The following is a 19,714-nucleotide window of genomic DNA, read 5'->3' on the forward strand; positions in this document are numbered from 1 at the left end:
CTAACAGACGATGTACCAGTTATGCAATTTACTAGTTCTTTTTGGTAACGTAACTACAGTACGATGTTACATACTCCTAACTTCTTTTGCTTTTTATATATACTGAAGTAATATAGCACGCACCTCAGCATATGCGCATGCAATTGAAGAGTGCGCTGCAAGCGCAGTGTAACGCCAGGGAAGTAAAGTTAGTTTTTCTGAAGTGAGAGTTAGTTTTTCTGAAGACTTTTTATTTGATAACCGGTTTCGAAAAATAATGTTACTGACATATACGTAGCCTGACAACATCTTGTCTTCAGCAGATACTGAATCAGAACAAAGCGTTTGTTCAGAGATTCTTTTGTATTTTTCACTTTTTTCGTCGCAAAAAATTTGCAAAAGTACACAAACCCCAAACTTGGTTGGATAGACTCCACAAGCGTCCACTATTAAGGGACACACACATCTATTTTATCAGGTGGCGCTATAATAAGCAAACTATAAGGAACCTTTTGGAATAAAATTTTTGCAATATTTGTCAAAATAGTCGCAATTTTTTACCCCTGTGCATCCCTAATGTTAATTTTTATAAAGGTTATGACAATAATGGAAAATGGGAATAGATTTGCTCTATGTTCTTGAGGGTATTCATATTACAATCAGAAAGCCTCCTCAGTGGGGATGGTGTCCATGACACTATTGAAAAAGTGTCCTCAATGAAGAAGAAAAATTTTGGTTTTATGTTTTTGGGAGAAAAACAACAACAAACAACAATTAAATTTGTACACATCCTAATCATTTTAATGTACAGAATGTTTGTTATAAACAATTATATTTTCTAAATTATTATAAATGAATTATTAATTTATAAATATATTTTTTTTACACCACAATATATTTTACAACATGTAATAACTTGCCGTGTACATATTAATCATATGCTTTTCAAAATATTACCAATATTTTGAAATATTACCAATAATGCCAACATATTGCCTAAAATATTACGTCCTCTTGGGTCCTTTCTGTGATATAATTGATACGTTTTAACAGCACTGCATGACTTCCAAATATTAGTAATCAATAACTTTTTTTCTAAGAAAAAAGTAATACACGTTGTCAGTACAGAAGCAATATGTGTTGTGAATACTGTTCCATGTTGACTTTATTGAGCATCTTCCATAGTCTTCCTAGTCTTGACCAGCTCTGGTTTTTGATTAGGAGAGACCACATTAGCTGGAAAGAATGTTTATGCCTGGGACTGAATGGATTGATGCTGTGTGAGAGAGAGAAAGAGCTCAAACAGTGAGATCACACTAATGAAAGGCCTGTCTGGCTCAGGCAATTTACATAGTCCTTTATTTAGGACCAGGTGTGCTGCTCCTTCAAACACACACACTCGTGTTATTAGAAGGAGCCACACAGAGATGACCTCTGTAAGCTTTACGTAATCTCTGTCTCTCACAAACACACACATAGAAATCCAAAGTAGGCTTGAATGAATGGATTTAACTGTAGAAAACACCTGTACTCCATTATGAAATATGTTCATTATTTAAAAAAAAAATAAGCCCAATCAGCATAATTTAACATAAATATACTTCCTTAATGGTTTCCCAGATGGTCGCAAAATGCCAGTGACACTCAGGGCTGAGATGACTATAATTAGTGGTGCTTGCCACGACAATCATCACAATTACTATTGCCCGTACTTGCTATATTGTTTGACTAACCCCTAACCCCATGTATTACATTTCAACTTTTAACTTGTATACACCACTCTTTGTTTTGCAATCAGACAGTTTTACCTGTGGGATGATAAAATAGAGAAGAAGAAAACAAACCTGAAGTACATTGCATGTTATCATTAGACTGGGTAAACCCAGCCTGATCTGCCGGCGATTTGATTTCGCCCTGCAGCTCAGGCTGGAAACCTGTAAATACTTTTATCCTGCTTCTGTTACAAATTTGCGGGGACCAATCACAAACCGGCTTATCCACCTGGTACGCTATTGGGAGTGTTTAACACAATGACGGATAGAGAAGTGATGGATCGTTGGTCTGTACGAAATTGGATAGTCCTTCAACCGCTCAGACCACAAGAGGCGTGATCAATGGGCATGGTTCAAATGACTCTATATGCAATTGGATAGTCCTTCAACCAATCAGACCACAAGAGGCGTGATCAATGGGCATAGTTCAAATGACTCTGATTGGTTGAAGGACTATCCAATTTCGTACAGACCACAAGATGCGTGATCAATGGGCATGGTTCAAATGACTCTATACGCAATTGGATAGTCCTTCAACCAATCAGACCACAAGAGGCGTGATCAATGGGCATGGCTCAAATGACTCTGTACGAAATTGGAGTCATTGAGTCACTGTACGAGTCATTTGAACTATGCCCATTGATCACGCCTCTTGTGGTCTGATTGGTTGAAGGACTATCCAATTGCGTATAGAGTCATTTGAACTAGGGGTGTCGCAATATACCGGTTTTGACGATAACCGTGATATTCAAAGCACAAAATATCGACATCGTGTTAATTTAGGGTGTGGCAATATACCGGTATTGGCGATAACCACAATATTAAAAATGAACAGGACTGGTATGATAACATGACACGTACTCCGGTGTCCCGAGTCCGACTGTAGCCGTGTTTTTTCCTCCCTCTCTATTACACACTGTTGAAGCCATAAAAATAGTTCAGCTTTGTTTGTAATGTCAAATTTGTTATATTTTGTTTCGTTTCTTCATTAAGTTAATTTAGAAAAAATGTTTGGGGCAGTTTTCGTTAGTTAAATTCAAGTTTTAGTTTTTTTCCTAATGACCAAGCGGCCAGCGGCCGACAGTGAGTTAACCGCATGTTTGATCAATTTATCCTCTCAAATCAACACTTGACTTGTCTTGCCTATAATAAAATCCATATATATAAAACACTTCAAGCATCACAATGTAAGTTTAGATGTTTACTATCACCACCACAGTAAAAACGCCTTTTTGACAAGCTGAGGCAGGCTCGCACTCAACGACGCCTGCAAACGAAACGGGCTACACAATCTAAACTATAAAAATAAAAACATGCATTGTCTTACCTTATACCTCTCCACAAAATGAATATAATTCCAATCTTCAATTTCCACTCTATAGGCTATGCAAATTCAGTTTACGACAACGAAAGCAACAGATATGAGTTGTAGGCTATTTTATTTATCGGCTCATTTCAAGATCAAAGGCCGTAATAGGAGAACGAGCGACCTAAGCACTGGTAAGAGCATTTAGTCTCATTCGTTTTAATGGAGATTATTGTGTTTTTGAGCATCTGATTCTGAGCCTTGGGCTACTTTCAGTTTCACTGGCGGCCGTTTGCGTCTTTTCTTGCATCTTCTTGTAGTGCCCCCTCAGCACTCGGTGCCCTGCGCGTGGTGGGAGCGGTGGATCTGCGTGATCGGATTTAAATCCGCCTCGAAAGAATTTCGGAAGGCATTTACTCCTGATCTCTTCACAATATGATAAATATATGATCAGAGAAAATGAATGATGTGAGCAGGTGTAAAAAGGCCATAACTCTTGCAGCTGCGCTGAAGTAACGGACTCTAAACACCAGTCAGAGCCAGTCGACGGTCGCAGTCTCATAGTTTAATTTAATTAATGAATAATGTCTATTCTTGTATTTGTATTTGCAATCTAGTCATGGCCAATAACATTTATGTTAATATTTATTCATCATCATACTGTTGAACTTGACAGTATTTTCTCTCTTGTTATTTCATAGGGAGCTTCAAAGACAATTTATCAGTAACAGAGTATTGCCCTGTTTATCATTATCCAATTATGTTTGTTGGGTAAAAAATAAAACTAAATAAACAAAGTAAAAATTAATTGGTAACACTTTACAATAAGGTTCCTTAATTAACATTAGTTACATTAGTTAACATGAACTAATAATGAACTGCACTTATTAATCTTTGTTAATTTCAACATTTACTAATGCATTATTAAAATCTTGCTAAAATACACTGTGAACTAACATGAACAAACCATGAACAGCTCTATATTAACTAACATTAACAAAGAAGATTAACTAATGCTGAACAGCTGTTGTTCATGGTTAGTTCGTTAACTAATGCATTAACTAACCTTATTGTAAAGTGTTACCAATTAATTTGATAACTTTCTCCCCCAAGGTTCTATAGATATCGCGATATATCGGTATCGTGATTTTTTTTTTTGGCCACAATAACCGTGGTGTGAAAAATCTGATATCGTGACAGCCCTAATTTGAACCATGCCCATTGATCACGCCTCTTGTGGTCTGTACGAAATTGGATAGTCCTTCAACCAATCAGACCACAAGAGGCGTGATCAATGGGCATAGTTCAAATGACTCTGATTGGTTGAAGGACTATCCAATTTCGTACAGAGTCATTTAAACTATGCCAGTCGATCACGTCTCATGTGCAGTAAAAATACAGAGCAGACTCCCCAGACCAATGTCCAATTTTAAAAGATTGAGCTTGGTCTGTTGATAGCCAGACAATGTTATCATGTGTTATTGCATGTAATCTAAGAGAAACAAACTTTGATCCCATGAAAAAGAACCCTATTCTCTTTAGATTCACACTGTCTGACCTTGAAAGTGTACCTTTTTATCAAAATATGCATGCATGTACTGTATGAATGTATGCATGTGGAACCCAACCTTCAGTATGATTGCATAAAGCATAGTATTATAATATTTATGATGATTATCATTACACTACTAAATATACAAAAACCCACAACATACAAAGAGCAAATGTATGACCTTTACAAACATTGTTACAAGTTAATGAACAATATGTTAACATTAATAGTGTGTCTAATTAATTAAACTTTTTTTCACAACTTTTGTAAATGTAAAAAAGTGCATTAGGTAATTTATGAATCAATGTTTAATGAGATTTAAATAATGATATGTAAGTAATTTATGTAATTTTTTTTTAAGCATGGCATCTCATAGCTATTTGAATATTTATCAACTAATGATCCGTTAAGCATTATATAATGTTTATTAATGATTTATTAATTAAGCTTAAACCTCAAAAAACAACTGTCAAAATCATGTATAGATTTTTAAAAAGTGCATGATCATATGAATTGAAAGTTTAAGGACATTTGCAAGCATTATCAATTAACATTAAATAATGATCTGTTAATGAGTATTAGTACATTTTAAAAAGCACATCTCATATTTCTATCTATGCGAATACATATTAACTAATGATCTGTTAAGAATTATATAATGTTTGTTAATGATTTATTCATGGGAGATTTGCGTTTGTTATTGTTTATATGGTTAACGATAACAAACGCAAACTCATGTGTCCTTGTTCAGTAAAGCATCTTTAGCTGATTTCTGTCAGCAATAATGCATATTTGCTACCCATTGTTGGAAAACACATTATATTAACTTCCATGAGTAAATCATTAACAAACATTATATAATGCTTAACAGATCATTAGTTAATACGTATTCACATACAGTAGCTAGAAATTTGAGATAATGTGCTTTTTAATGTTTACTAATACTCATTAAAGGTCCCATGGCATGGCATTTTTCTATTATTTTATAATGTTTCCTGAGGTGTACTTATATTGTTAGTATGACTTTTACATCATAAAATGTCATAATTTAGAAATAAAAGGCATTTTTTCTATACTGCTGTTTGCCCTGTGGCTGACTGCCCTGCTTCAAGAGGCGTGTCTGCTGTGAGACTTCAGTAAAAACGCCCACTGTTGTGATTGGCTGACATCTTTGCATTTTAAATGAGCGGAGGGGGCGTGGTTTAACAAGGTCTACGAGGCACGAGCAGGCACGAGCTGCTGCCAGAGAGACGGATGGACCTGAGTTCACTTCACATCAGTTCTCAGCATGTCTGAACTGTTGTAGTTACAGCATATACTTCAGGTTATTAGTCTATTTCTAGTCGGAGGGACTGTCACTCATGTCAGAAAGTTAGTAACTTTAGTAAATTATGGATCAGCGCTGACTGGAGACGCGAACCGTTTAGAACGATTCCGTCCGATTTGGTGAACTGATTCGGTTCACTAAAAAGAACTGGTTCAAAAGAAAGATCGTTCGCGAACCGGACATCACTAATGTACCAGAGATGGAGCTCAGCGATTGCTAACAAAGTTATTTATAGTAACTACTGAGTTATGAGAGCGCTGTCAGTCAGCGCGAGTTTATTGTGTTTGTATCTGAGAGTTCTGAATAATCACGAGTCCCAGTCACACCGAGTCCGTCTTCATCATTATTACCAACTTTGTAACACATGCAATGTACCATTACAGCTGTCGAGATGAACGAGTTAAAAGTAAGTGTTGATAATAGCATTATTTTTAAAATAAAATAAAAGCGTCGGTGACGCGCGTTGAGTACACAGCGCAAACGAAGACACAAAAGCAGTAATCGAATGTAATCCAGTTTATTGTGGGGAAAGCTGGCTAGCCTAGCCGGATACCCTCACGCTTACCCCCTTCTGCTTAATCTCACGCCGCGTTTGGTGCCTCCGCTGTGGGCCAGATGCAGTACTGGGGGTCGGGGATGTTGGAGGCCGGTCAGTGCAGCCCGAGCTTCGGCGTGTGTGAGGTTTATCTCTAAAGATGTTACTCTGCTGATGTTGAGCAGAAACTCATGACTGAATGCACATTCTAGAACCGATAGACGCGACGAGGACGTACAAAAACACTGACTCACAAGATAGAAAACACGAAAACACCGTTCTGTCTGGAGAGAGAGAAGCTGCATTGTGTGCACGAATAATAAATAATTAGCTACACATAAGAAATCACTGATCACAGATCAGAAGGAACTGAAAAAAGACTTCTGTTTTCATTTGTACATCCAAACACTGAGAAACTGCCAGCGTTCACTCATTCACAAGCAATGATCTCGAGTGTTTGCATGGTTATGCCAGATTCTCTGGGCGGAGGAAAGGGAGGTAACCGTTCCTGCTTGGACGTCAAACCAGGAGACTTCAGGATTGGCTAGTCTGGCCTGTCATTTTCTCAAAGGCAGAGAAAGACAGCCAGAACTCGGTTTTACACCGATCAACATTTCTATCCACTTGGGGACAATATTCAGGCTAGGGGAACTCATATTAATGTTGAAAAACCTCATAAAATGAAAATTTCATGCCATGGGACCTTTAACAGATCTTTATTTAATGTTAATTAATTAATGCTTAATTAATTATTTCAAATGTCATTAAACTTTCAATTCATATGATCATGTTGTCACAATCACCAGCTCAGTCACCCTCAACACTACACTTTCAAGAGTCCCTCCGGCTTACCACCTGCACCCATTCATCAATCTCCTGCACCTGCAAGCCTTCACCCTCATTGTCACTCGTCAGCACTCCCTATAGAGGGTATGCACTTGACGTCACCGTCAGCTGGAGTGGCAAAAAGACAGAGAGGCAGCATTGGTTTACAGTGTGAATGCAGAAAAAACTCACAAAACCAGGCCCGGAGCCAGTGAGGGGGTCGGGGGATGCTTGGCCACGGACCCCATGGTCATCCCCGTGCCCCCCTCCGGACTGAGGGAGATGGACTTGATAATAGGGTGTAATTTTCTCACTCAGACCACTGCCGACTGCTGGAACTGCTACTGATTGCTTTTAGATGGAAAAGCTGCCCAACACTGCTGGTCTAGGATCTGTAATCCTCTGTAAGAATTCGTAATACTAGCATATTATTAGCGAAAAAGAGTTGTCAAAAGATGCATTTCTGTATTTGCACTCGTCAAATGATTCAATTTCCAACGTATTTTCGCTTCATTGCATAATGTAGCCAATCACAGACATTTTTGTTGATTTCTACAACGCAATGGCCAATCACAGGTGTTGAAGCTTGAATCCACTCACCGCTCGAGTGTTTGTCCAGTGCTGATATCTGCACATGCGCTAATCCCCAAGTGTAGACATTATGTAAATAAGAAATGAATTGTGTTGCTTCACTGATTAATAAACCGAACTTTGTGATAACTTTGAGTTAATTGACTGTGTGACAGCTTTCAGTGATTATAAAGGGAGTGCTCGCGCGCTGTCTAGGCGATATAAAAAAAATGAATAGGCCTATAATATATTCAGAATTTGAATAAAACTTTTGTTTTCCATTCTTGACAAGCAGCTATATACACGTTTCAACACATAGGCCCATCCGCAATAGGCTACATTTGGGATTCACTCACTACTTGTGTATCGAAATCAGGCTCATATAAATGTCAGGAAAACACGGTTCCTGGCTGCATGTCAATATCCATAGATCACTGGATCTTTGGTAAATTGTAAGGAACACTTTATCGAGTCCGATAGTTTAAACTGATAATTGTTTGTTTTACTCGTGTTATCCCCTATTAACTCCAGTCACGCAGCAGCTCTTCTGCCACTCAGTCCCGGCTGAGGGGGCGTGTTCTGGCGGGAAAGTGACGGCGATGCATACCCTCTATCAAAGTAAGTCTACGCTATGTTTAGTGTGTGTTGCGTCTGCCTGTCGAAGGAATCTTATTTTTAAAACCTGTTGTTGAAAGTCATTCTAGTCTTCGTTTGTCTGCTTGCAACCACCCGTGACACATGCACTTTTTAAAAATCTATGAATGACAGATTTTCACAAATGTTGACACATGTTTTACGATGATTTAAAGCTTCATTAATAAATCCTTAATAAACATTATATAATGCTTAACGGATCATTAGTTGATAAATATTAAAATGGCTATGAGATGCCATGCTTGTTAATAAAGTAATTAAAGATTACATCATTATTTACATATCATTGTTTAAAGTAAATAAAATGCAAAAACAAAATCTCATTAAACTTCGAATCAGTCTGTAAAGGTGTTGGTCTTCGTACGTTATTTTTTTTTTATTTTTATTTTTTTTAACAAATCATTTAGTAATTATGCGTTCATTTATTTTTTTTGCATTACCCAAAAACTATTAATTATTTGTAAATGTTTATAAACATTTACTAATCATTTATTACCTTTTATTCACACACAGCCATCTCAATGGCAAAAAGTGCCCAAAATCACCCTATTTACACATCTTTACAAATAATGTATTACCTTTTAATGATATTGGACTGGCTGCTGTAACAATGTTTGTGTAAAGGGTTAAGTTTAGCTAATTGCTTGCTAAAGACATAACACATAAATGTAACGTTGTTTTATTGTTTTATGTCACTTAGGATACTATATACTCAAACAGTATATTCCTTGAAAAATGTATGTTTTCTCCTGATGATGAATGATTCAAGAAAATACTTGTTTATTTATCAAAACAATAATATATTAACCCCTTAACCAAGCCTTAAACTTACCACCAAACCTGTCCCTAAACTTACCCGTATCCCACCTCAATAGCAGCAAAAGTGTTTTGCAATAGAATACAATAAGTACATCATTTCTTTTTTTGACGCAAGTACATAGTTGTTAAAGACACCTAATATAAATTGGGACCAGTCATTCTTATATTGTTCAAGTTTTTGTTCAACATCCGGAGCACTCAGAGCTGCCTAACACCTTTTTTAGCATTTATACATTTATAAAATTTGTTAAATTTGGTAAGTTTATTTGGCAATATATGAACTGAAGTTTAATGACATTTGTGGATTTTCAATATCGTTCATGATCATATGAATTGAAAGTTTAACAAGCACATTGTCATATAGCTATGTGAATATATATTCACTAATGATCTGTTAAGCATTATATGTTTACTGATTTATTAATGAAAGTTATTAAAGTGTTACATGACATTACCAATGAGCCATCAGTTGTGCAGTTATGAGTCTCAGTTCCCTTTGAAGTTTGGTTGGAGCATTACATATTGTCAAAATTCATGCAAACTGCTCTTGGACCCCTGAAACAAATTTGGCTAGTAAGCAAACAAACAAACCCCTCATATCACAACAAACACATAACTCGGCTACCATATAGAAACATTCTAGTGTTGTGTAAGTGGGTTTTGCATGTGTAATCACCACCAAAAAGAATGTAGTTGTGTTAATGATACATTGGGAGAATCTAAACTCTCCTGTATTCAGGACAGTAAATCTGTTTTATAGGAATTATGTAATTTCACTGACTTCAAAGATGTTAAACTTTTTAACACTCCATCTCCAGTTACTGTTTCTGTGTGCATCGACTTTTTCACGAACGTAGACTAGTTTAGGTTTGACCTCCTGTTACCGTATCGAGTTACTGACTGCTGATGTTGCGAGAGAGAATTTGGGAGAAATACATAAATTCAGTAAAGTTTGGCTTGAGCATGGCCCGAGGCAAGAATCGAGCTGGGAAGCTCAGCAGAGGTGTGAGAGAGAGAATGAGGCAGAGATTGGAGGACAGATCTCTGGTGAGAAGCTGTCCTCACCTCATAGCCCCTGTAAGTCTGACATTGTGTGGGTTTGGGAGGCAGCTGCAAGTTTATATATAAACATATATCGGAATAAGCCCTGTGTGCATCAAATCAGGCAGAACACATGGCATAGATGAGCGGCACGATTTGGGAAGGCTATCTGGCTTACGCCGTGTCCTAACCAGGAGCGGTGCAAAGGGTTTCCAGCGACAATGTCGTATGTCTGTTCACTTGAGATTTTTTTTTTAATAAATAAATAAATTAAAAGAGTTTTCTGTAATATTGGTAGTACGGACTTACGCCTGTTTCACACATACTCCGTTTGCAGTACAAACGCGGTGCCTAATTTTTTTCCATATACCCATGTTAACCGGTCCGAGCTTTCACACTGCACGCGGATGCGGTCCATGCGATCGTTTCCGCACCGAGTCTATTTTTCGCTGTGCTGCACGAGGTGAATTAAAGCGCATTGTTCGCATTAAAATAAACATGTATTGATGTGGAAAACCTAGTAATTTGACCACAGATGCATATCATTTGAAGTCTACACTTTTTTTCAAAGTCAACACATGGCTTTTTTGCCTCGGGTAAAGCGAGGAAAACGACACCATTTAGGTAAACAAGGAGACATAATGGATAGCACTCATCCCTTCTTCTTTCTTGGAGGTGGAAAAACAAAGTTCATGACCTGCAGGATTTCTGTGAAACAGATGTTAGTACTGGCTTATACGAACGTGTATGCACTGTACATTAGGGGTGTGACACTTAGCTTACGAGACGAGACAGGAGATTGGATACATGAGAACGAGACAAGGCGAGATTTTTGCACCTCCTAATTGAAATCCTTTCCACAAATTGAACCTAGAAATAAAAACAGTATAAATAACAAAAATAGATTTTTAGATCGTTTTTTTTTTTCTTAGTCTTAAATGCAAACAACAAGTGCAACCATAATCAAAGTACTCTCTCAATATTCAAAGTGCAAACAGAGACCAGAGCTAAGAGGTGGTTACAACTACACAGCCCAGCCTAAGATAGGTTTGATATTGGGACACAGGCTATTGTATGTAACCTTATTTGTGCGCATCAGGGATCTTGCGTTTTACTTTCGCATTTCCGAATTCGGGATCTCACAAACTCTGTGTATAGGGAGCCGCGGTGGTGAGCTCGCATTCTACAAGATAAGACATTTATCAGACGCTCAGGCTCTGACAAGACCATGGCGGAGGTTTCGTTGCGCAACAGTCTTATTCTGCTGCACTGTGTGCGACTGGAGCTTGTGCTGGATGAGCAGTGCAGACGTTTACAATAGTTTACTGTTGAAGCGACCCATATCTAACTGAATTAAATGTTTTATATCTCTATAAAAAAAAGCAAAACGGCAGTGGAGGCAATCTAATGTAAACATAGCAGTGGCATATTTTATGCTTTTCTCACGCTCCATCATGGCGATATTGCGAGACCGCTTGCGACAAGAAATCACATTTTAATATCGCAAGATCTTGTGGCATGAGATCTCGTCACAACCCTACTGTACGAATATGCTTCTTGAAGAGCGCTCACTGCTAAATGTTTGCTGTTTGTTTGTAGTTTATGTAACTTAAATTATTATAGTCATACTCTACAGTATGTAAAATGTCCATTCATGAAACCACAATCTTTATTGAGAGATTCTGTACTTTTTCTCTTTCCCAGCCAGCATTTTATTAAAAAGTTACCAGCCAGCGCTAGCATTTTTGATAATTTTCACAAAATTCCATGGCCCCCAGAATATATATATATTTTTTAATAAATATATGAACATACATTATATTAAAATAAATAACAGTCTCTGCTTAAAAAAAAAAAGCTTCATTCATTCCTTTTTTTCTCATCACTTGAATGTGGGTTTCATTTAAAAAAAAGTTTCATAAAAAAAAGCAACATTTTGAACAAAATGTTCCACTTTTTATTTGTTAACATTAGTCAGTTTTGATTTATATGCTGTTTAATGTTTGATGATCACATTAGCTTACATGTGCAACGCTTGTTTCTGATGCTTCTTCTGCTGTGTTTTGATCCAGAGATTCTGTACTCTTTCAGAAGATGTGTAAAAGCTCCCCCTACCGTATAACAGTGAAAACATGGAACGCCAGAAAGTTCCATCAATGGAGGAGAAAGCCATCTTTAATTAGCCATCTTTATCCTTCATTTATTTTGATTCTTAAATGTTTCATTTTAAGAGTCAATCGACTGTTCACACTAGGGGTTGAACGACAGATATTGACATTTATGTGATTAAAGTCGAGTCGACGTCGACTAGTCGCTGATGACGTCATTAAGGAACAAAGAAGCCTGAGCTGAGACTTGAACGCAGGTTGCCTTGTGCACAGCTATGGCAGTGCTGCCCACAAGGCTATTGCTCCTACATAAGTTTATTTTTATCAGTTCTTTTGTTATTGGGTCATTATATTTCTCACACATTTCTGCTCATTCTAAATCAGATACAGAAAAAGCAGCACAGTAAAGATTACACTTATATGAATGCATTAGAGAGCGTGTGAATTAATTCTGACGGAAGTTAGCCTATTTTCAGGCGCTGCATAATATGATAGCCCCTGCTGCACGATACTGGTGTGCATCTGGAGACAAAACAATGGCATTTACATTTTAAAATACAGTATGTAAGTGCAAGTAACTTTCAGTTAAAACGGCTCAAACATGCATTTTAGTCTGACACCAGCTTAAGCCTTGTCTGTGAAACCAGGGGGATATTATTTTAAAAAGAGGAAAAACAAAATATGTGTTGACAAACAATATAAAAACAGTTGTCACATAGGGCAAAATGCAGAACGTAAGCTATGCTATACACATTTTATATCATTTGAATCTGCTTGGGCAGCGGGGAAGATGCATAGGAATTAATTTGCGTTGTTTTATTTTATTTTATTTTTTTTACACAACCTAATCATTCGGTACGATTTGCGAACCAATTTAACCAGTTCATTGAAAAGAATCAGCTTGTTCGCGAATTGGACACCACTAACGCATCTCGAAGCAGGTGACAATCAAAATAAAAATACTATGGGAAAGTACAGATATTAGGGAAAATGTACTTAAAGGTGCTGTATGTAAGTTTTTGACTGTACTAAACCATAAAAATATCACAAAATGTTTGCAGATATTTAGGAAACATGCTGATTTCACATACAGTGCATCCAGAAAGTATTCGCAGTGCTTCACTTTTTCCACATTTTATGTTATGCTGCGTTCACACCAAACGCGAAGTGAGTCAAATCAGCTGTTTGGATCGGCAAATTTCAGCAGTTTGGCGGTTTGACACGCGATCCGAATCATGATTCGACTCACTGATTCATAACGCTTCGAAGCTTCATGATGCCATGTTTTGAAATCGTCATCACTATATAAGTCGTTATTTAGAGTTTTTTTGCGTACAAAAACTATTCTCGTCACTCCATAAAGTTATTGTAGAACCACTGTAGTGAGATGAACTTTGTAACGACGTCTTTAGTACCTTTTAAGGGTCTTGAGAGTGTACCGTGCATTGTGCCAATGGAGGCCTTTCAGAGCCATCAGATTTCAACTAAAATATCTTCATTTCTGTTCCGAAGATGAACGGAGGTCTTACGGGTGTCGAACGACATGAGGGTAAGTAATTAATGACAGAATTTTCATTTTTTGGGTGAACTAAACCTTTAACAGTGCATGTCAGAGCACAAACCAAGCCATGAAGTCCAAGGAATTGTCTGTAGACCTCCGAGACATGATTGTATCAATGCACAGATCTAGGGAAGGGTACAGAAATATTTCTGCAGCATTGAAGGTCCCAATGAACATGTGGCCTTCATCATCCGTAAATGGAAGAAGTTTGGAACCACCAGGACTCTCCCTAGAGCTGGCTGTCCAGCCAAACTGAGTGATCGGGGAGAAGGGCCTAAGTCATGGATGTGACCAAGAACTCGTCACTCTGACACTCCAGCGTTTCTCTGTTCTTCTGGAAGGTTCTCCTCTCTCCACAACCAATGTCTGCAGCACTCCTCCAATCAGGCCTGTATGGTAGAGTGTCCAGACGGAAACCACTCCTCAGTAAAAGGCCGCCTGGAGTTTTCCAAAAAGCACCTGAAGGACTCTCAGACTATGAGAAACAAAATGCTCTGGTCTGATGAAACAAGGAGGGGCTACGGGACAACTCTGTGAATGTCCTTGAGTGGCCCAGCCAGAGCCCAGACTTGAACCAGATTGAACATCTCTGGAGAGATCTGAAAATGGCTGTGCACCGATGCTCCCCATCCAACCTCATAAAGGTTGAGAGGTCCTGCAAAGAAGAATGGGAGAAACTGGCCCAAAAAAGGTGTACCAAGCTTGTAACATCATACTCAAAAAGACTTGAGGCTGTGATTGGTGCCAAAGGTGCTTCAACAAAGTATTGAGCAAAGGTTGAATACTTATATACATATGATTTTTTTTTTTTTTTTTTTCATTTGCAAAGATTTCAAACAAACTTCTTTCACAATGTCATTATGGGGTATTGTTTGTAGAATTGAGGAAAAAAATATTAATTTAATCCATTTTGGAATAAGGATGTAACAGAACAAAATATGGAAAAAGTAAAGCGCTGTGAATACTTTCCAGATGCACGTACTAATTTCTCCGAAAAACAATCCTACAGCCAGTTATACTGCTTTGAAATGTGCATTATTTGTCGGAATGTCTGTTTTTGTTTTGGTCTATGGGATAACGCACGTTGCCAATTTACCCAATAGTATATTGACACCACAGGTTGCCAGTTGGCGGACAACACAGAGTATTGCTGCCATGGAAGCCAGCAAACAAACCGGGTCAGAGATCGCAGATTCTACCCGACCTAAAAAGCCTCAGCATCCATCTAAAAATATGTATGAATGGAAGCACATTAAAACGCGGATAAATCATCAACTTACAGTGCGTAAGTCTACTCGCCTTCCATTGTCAATTACTCTTTCATGTTGCGTGTCCTCAAACTGGCAGCCTGCGTGAGCGTCGAGCGGATGGGGTGGGGTGGGGTGGGGCAAAGACTATTTTGAATTTGGACTGCAGTACCCATTTCAACCACTGGCTGTCATTCTTACATACAACACCTTTAAGTACAATAAAGAACTAAAAATACTTGTTACTGTCCATCACTGCTGGCTGGTCACTGTGGTCAGGTTATGGAGTTGCACTGGCTATTGCGGTGTATTCCTATCCTGGTCACAACGTGTGTGTGCGCGTGTGGACAGAGGAGAAATGTGCTCTGGTACATTTAGTTTCGGGTAATTTCTAGTCCGTCTAGTCAGTGAAGCCTACAAAACTCGTTCCCCTCGACCACAGCCAGATGATCCCTAAAGCATCTTACTCAGACCTCAGTGGAAATAGACTGGCTGTGTGTTTTCGAAAAAGCACAAACTTGCCTACAATGGAGCGTATTTGTCCTGTGGAATTTAAATTCTTATTGAGAAACCTCAGGCTGGTGGATTTTAGTATCATTTTCTATGCCTTTTTGACAAGGCTTGTGCTAGAAAAAAAGAAAGTGCTACGCACTAAACCCCCCCCACCCCCCACCTCTTGCGCCCTGTAGCAGCTGTCAGTCATTTCCCCTGCTCTAGCAAGTGCCAGCTCTAGTTCATTACCTAAAGCCTCCACGAAGCCAGACCACCAGACTCCAGCACAAAAGAGAAACGCTAGGGCCAGGGACTCTGGAGGAGCTGCTATGTTATTTGTGTTGCGTCAGAATATTCTACTTCAGACTTCTTTCTACTTTTTTTGCCTCCAAGATACAGTATGTGTATTAATGCACCTCTTCCATGGACTAAGCTGAACTTTCTTTTAGCTTTGAGACGGGGTCTAGGAACTACATTACAGTGAAGGCATCCATATTGCATAGCAGCAGTGCACAGTGTAACTGCGCCTCTAAGATATGCCCAACCTCTCCATTTGCTATTTTCCTCACTCAACTCTACGTGCCTGCCGTTTGTTGAACGCTGTTAAATGTTTAATTTCCACCAGATATGGTTGCAGAGAGACACGCTCAAGGACAGGGGTCCAAATGCATAAAAAAACACAGCCAGCTAAATCTCTACATATTGCCCTTCGTTATCTTGCGAGCGAGATTTGCCGTGGTGTGAAATTTAAGGAAATTATTTCACTCAAGTTTGGAGGGTGTTGAGGGACTATTAGGTCATGATGTAATTGCGTGAAATTCATAAAGGTCTGTGTGTCCCACTTACAAATGGATTTTATGAACACATGTCTTTGAGTGTAATACTTAACGCTACAGCCTGTCCTTTAGATTCACGTTTTTTTTGTTTTGTTTTTTTCAGAGCATTGCTTTTAAAGTCCACACTACACGCTGTTAGCAGGCCATATTACTTGTGTTATCTTGCAGGGCTTGATTTTAGCCAATGGGAATTGTTTGGATTGTAAAAAGTGGGTGTTGCATAATACAGTGGGGGTGGATATAGGAGAGTGGTTGAAAATGAAGAGGTCGTGGTAACATCAGCCAAAAGGTAAAAGTTGTTTCAGAGGCGGAGCAAGTTATTACATTTTGATTTAAAGAATACAAAGACCTTTTTCTTTTTTGGTAAACCAATGTTCTATTTGTTAAAATTAGTTTATTATTATTGTAATCTGAAGTTTTAATTATAACACATATTATTGTAGTATTTCTACATTGTAGAAAACTGTGAAATTTAATTTACTAGCAATTTTCGTGTGAAAGGTGTTTAAAATTAAATCATACACACACCATTTTTTTCTGTGTAGTTGATGTTAATTTTAACATTTACTAATTATTAAAGTAAAAGTGTGTTAATATTATTTAATGGACCTTGAGCTAACATGAATAAAATGAACAATTGTATTTTATTAACTAACATTAACAAAGATAAATAAATACTGAAACAAATGTGTTGCTCATTGTTAGTTAGTGTCACCCCCCCCCCCCCCTTTCTAAAAAACATATACTGATTAATTGTTTACAAAAATACCCTCAATGTGAATTCAAATTCATTATTTTCTTTTAAATGTAAATTTAATTTATTTAAAAATAACTTTTTTATTTAAAAATTAAATGTATTTATTTTCTTTTTTCTTTAATTTTAAATCAATGTATTTATTAAGTGCGATATATAATATGTTACATATTTCTGTCATTTGGGGCTTATCAGGTGCTTGGTAACACATTGAATGTTGGCAGACTATAGCAAACTTTGTGCATATTGATTTAAGCCATAGCTGGATATGAATGAAATATGGGGGATTTGTTTTTCTCAGGAGGACTTGGTGGTGAACCACATGGCTGCCAAAACCATAGAGAATGTGTGCAGCCGAGAGTCTCAATACGCCCAGGGATTCATCACTGCAGAGGTGGGACCTGCACTCTGGTATCTGTTTACACACTCCACAGTGGATGCTCTCAGGGTCAGCGCTATATCTGTGAGTATCAAACACACATATTTCTCATCACTTTAACAGGGTGTTCAAACGCATACTGTTCAACAGTTTTTGAAGTGTTAATAGTAAGCTTATATAAGCCATGGTAATTTGGATGAGGGGTTCTTTCATTTTGATTAATTTATATATATCTGCCAAACAAAGTCCAAAGTTAAAGACACTTTAACTACATAGACAACAGGACATTCTGAGATGAGTCTGTGCAATTCAATTACAATAATGATACATTTTTAAAGGGGTCATAATATGGATTTTGTATTATTTTAATATGTTCCTTGTGTTTCACTTATAATGTTAATAAAAAGAAATTGCTCAAAACAAATATAATATATGTGGAAAAACTATTATTTTCAACCCTTATTCTGACCCTCTGTCTGAAATGATCCGTTTAAGGGGTGCCTCCTTTAAGGCTTGTCAGTAAACAGCCACTGTTAATATAAAAACCATATAAAATCATCATTTACAAAGCATTATTAAATAATTTACATACAGTTTGTGATGCAGCTGCTGTCAGAACCAATACAGTTGGCTGCTTCATCTTTCAACAAAAGTTTATTTGTGAACTCTGCATTACACCGTGCCTCGTATACAAAACAATATGCTCTGAACAAACATATATGATCCTCCAACACAATCCGGGACACCATAAAAATAAACCATCCACTTGTTTCTGACACTGGGATCCTTCAGAATGATCCTTCTGTACGGTCACAAACAAGCTGTTTAGACTGGACATGTCAAAGTAAACTTTTCTTTCATTTGTCCTGCTGTCGACAGGCTCAAGTGCCTAGAGTATGTCAGAAACTAAGGCTCAGATTTACTAACAGCTTGCGTCACTGCAAACCCTCTTTTGGCCTTAAACTACTGTTAGGATTTACTAAAGGCATGCAGTGAAAAAATAGCAATGAAAAGGCGTGGACATATGCATTTCTAGGAGTTTCCCTTTCAGTCGGAAAACTTTTTTTTTCCTTTAGAGTATTTAAATTAATCATGCAAGGTGAATTACTGAGGTTTGCGCTGGTCAATTTACTGGTGTTTGCACCATTATTTACCGCCCAAAAAAAGCGTATATCTTAAAGCAGACGCTAACTTATTGATTGCATTGGTCATTATGGAAATGATCCGGCTGCGTCTGTGTTCTTTAATTTGTGGTCGTCTATAGATCTGTGCTTTTTTGGAATTGCGCTCTTACGCTAATTCGCCCTGTTTTATTCAATCTGGCCCCAAATGCATCTGTATACTGTATCCATTTCCACCACATCAGTGATTATAATGGGTTATATTTACTTTTGACCTGATGCGCTCCTCACATCTAGTGTAGGCAAATGTCAGCCGTTAAGCAACCGAATGCCAGTAAGCGGGGCCTATGGTGCGATGATGTACAACTGCTTGTCAATTTCTTGCTCTGGAGGCAGTCACAGACCCTGCAATATCAAAACGAGCTGTTTTTGGAGCTTGGTTAAATAAATGCTTGGCTTATAATGAGGAGGACAATTTAACCCTCAGTGGTTGGTGAATGCGCCGACACACTCTGTTGCATTTTTTTCACATAGCAGCAAAATCGACTTAAAATACTCCATGATTTATGGTCATACATAATCTACTTTTGTGTCCACTTACAATCAAAACAAAACATTGTGCTTTTGTAAAATAAAGAAAACAAACTGCGTGTGCTTTCTGCCGTCTGAGTCTCTGTAAACGTATTTCTTTCTGGAGCGCGTCACAAAAATGAAACAAAACTCAGCGAATACTTGTCACACAGACATGAGTAATATATCTATAGATGTATTTAAGTGTCTAGTCTGTCTACTTTTAAATTATCTAATATAAAACAAAAACAAATATTCTCTTTTTA

General features: G+C 37.7%; 1 protein-coding gene across 1 annotated transcript in view; it reads left to right on the forward strand.

The window, feature by feature from the left end:
• ulk4 (unc-51 like kinase 4) overlaps positions 1–19,714 on the forward strand; it is a 264,458-nt gene that overhangs the window by 56,730 nt on the left and 188,014 nt on the right. Inside the window, exon 19 of the mRNA XM_079837455.1 lies at positions 17,680–17,841. Coding sequence (XP_079693581.1) covers positions 17,680–17,841 — 162 coding nt within the window. The remainder of the gene's footprint in view (positions 1–17,679; positions 17,842–19,714) is intronic.

Source organism: Gobio gobio (assembly GCF_949357685.1).
Source record: "Gobio gobio genome assembly, chromosome: 15".
Lineage (NCBI taxonomy): Eukaryota > Metazoa > Chordata > Actinopteri > Cypriniformes > Gobionidae > Gobio > Gobio gobio.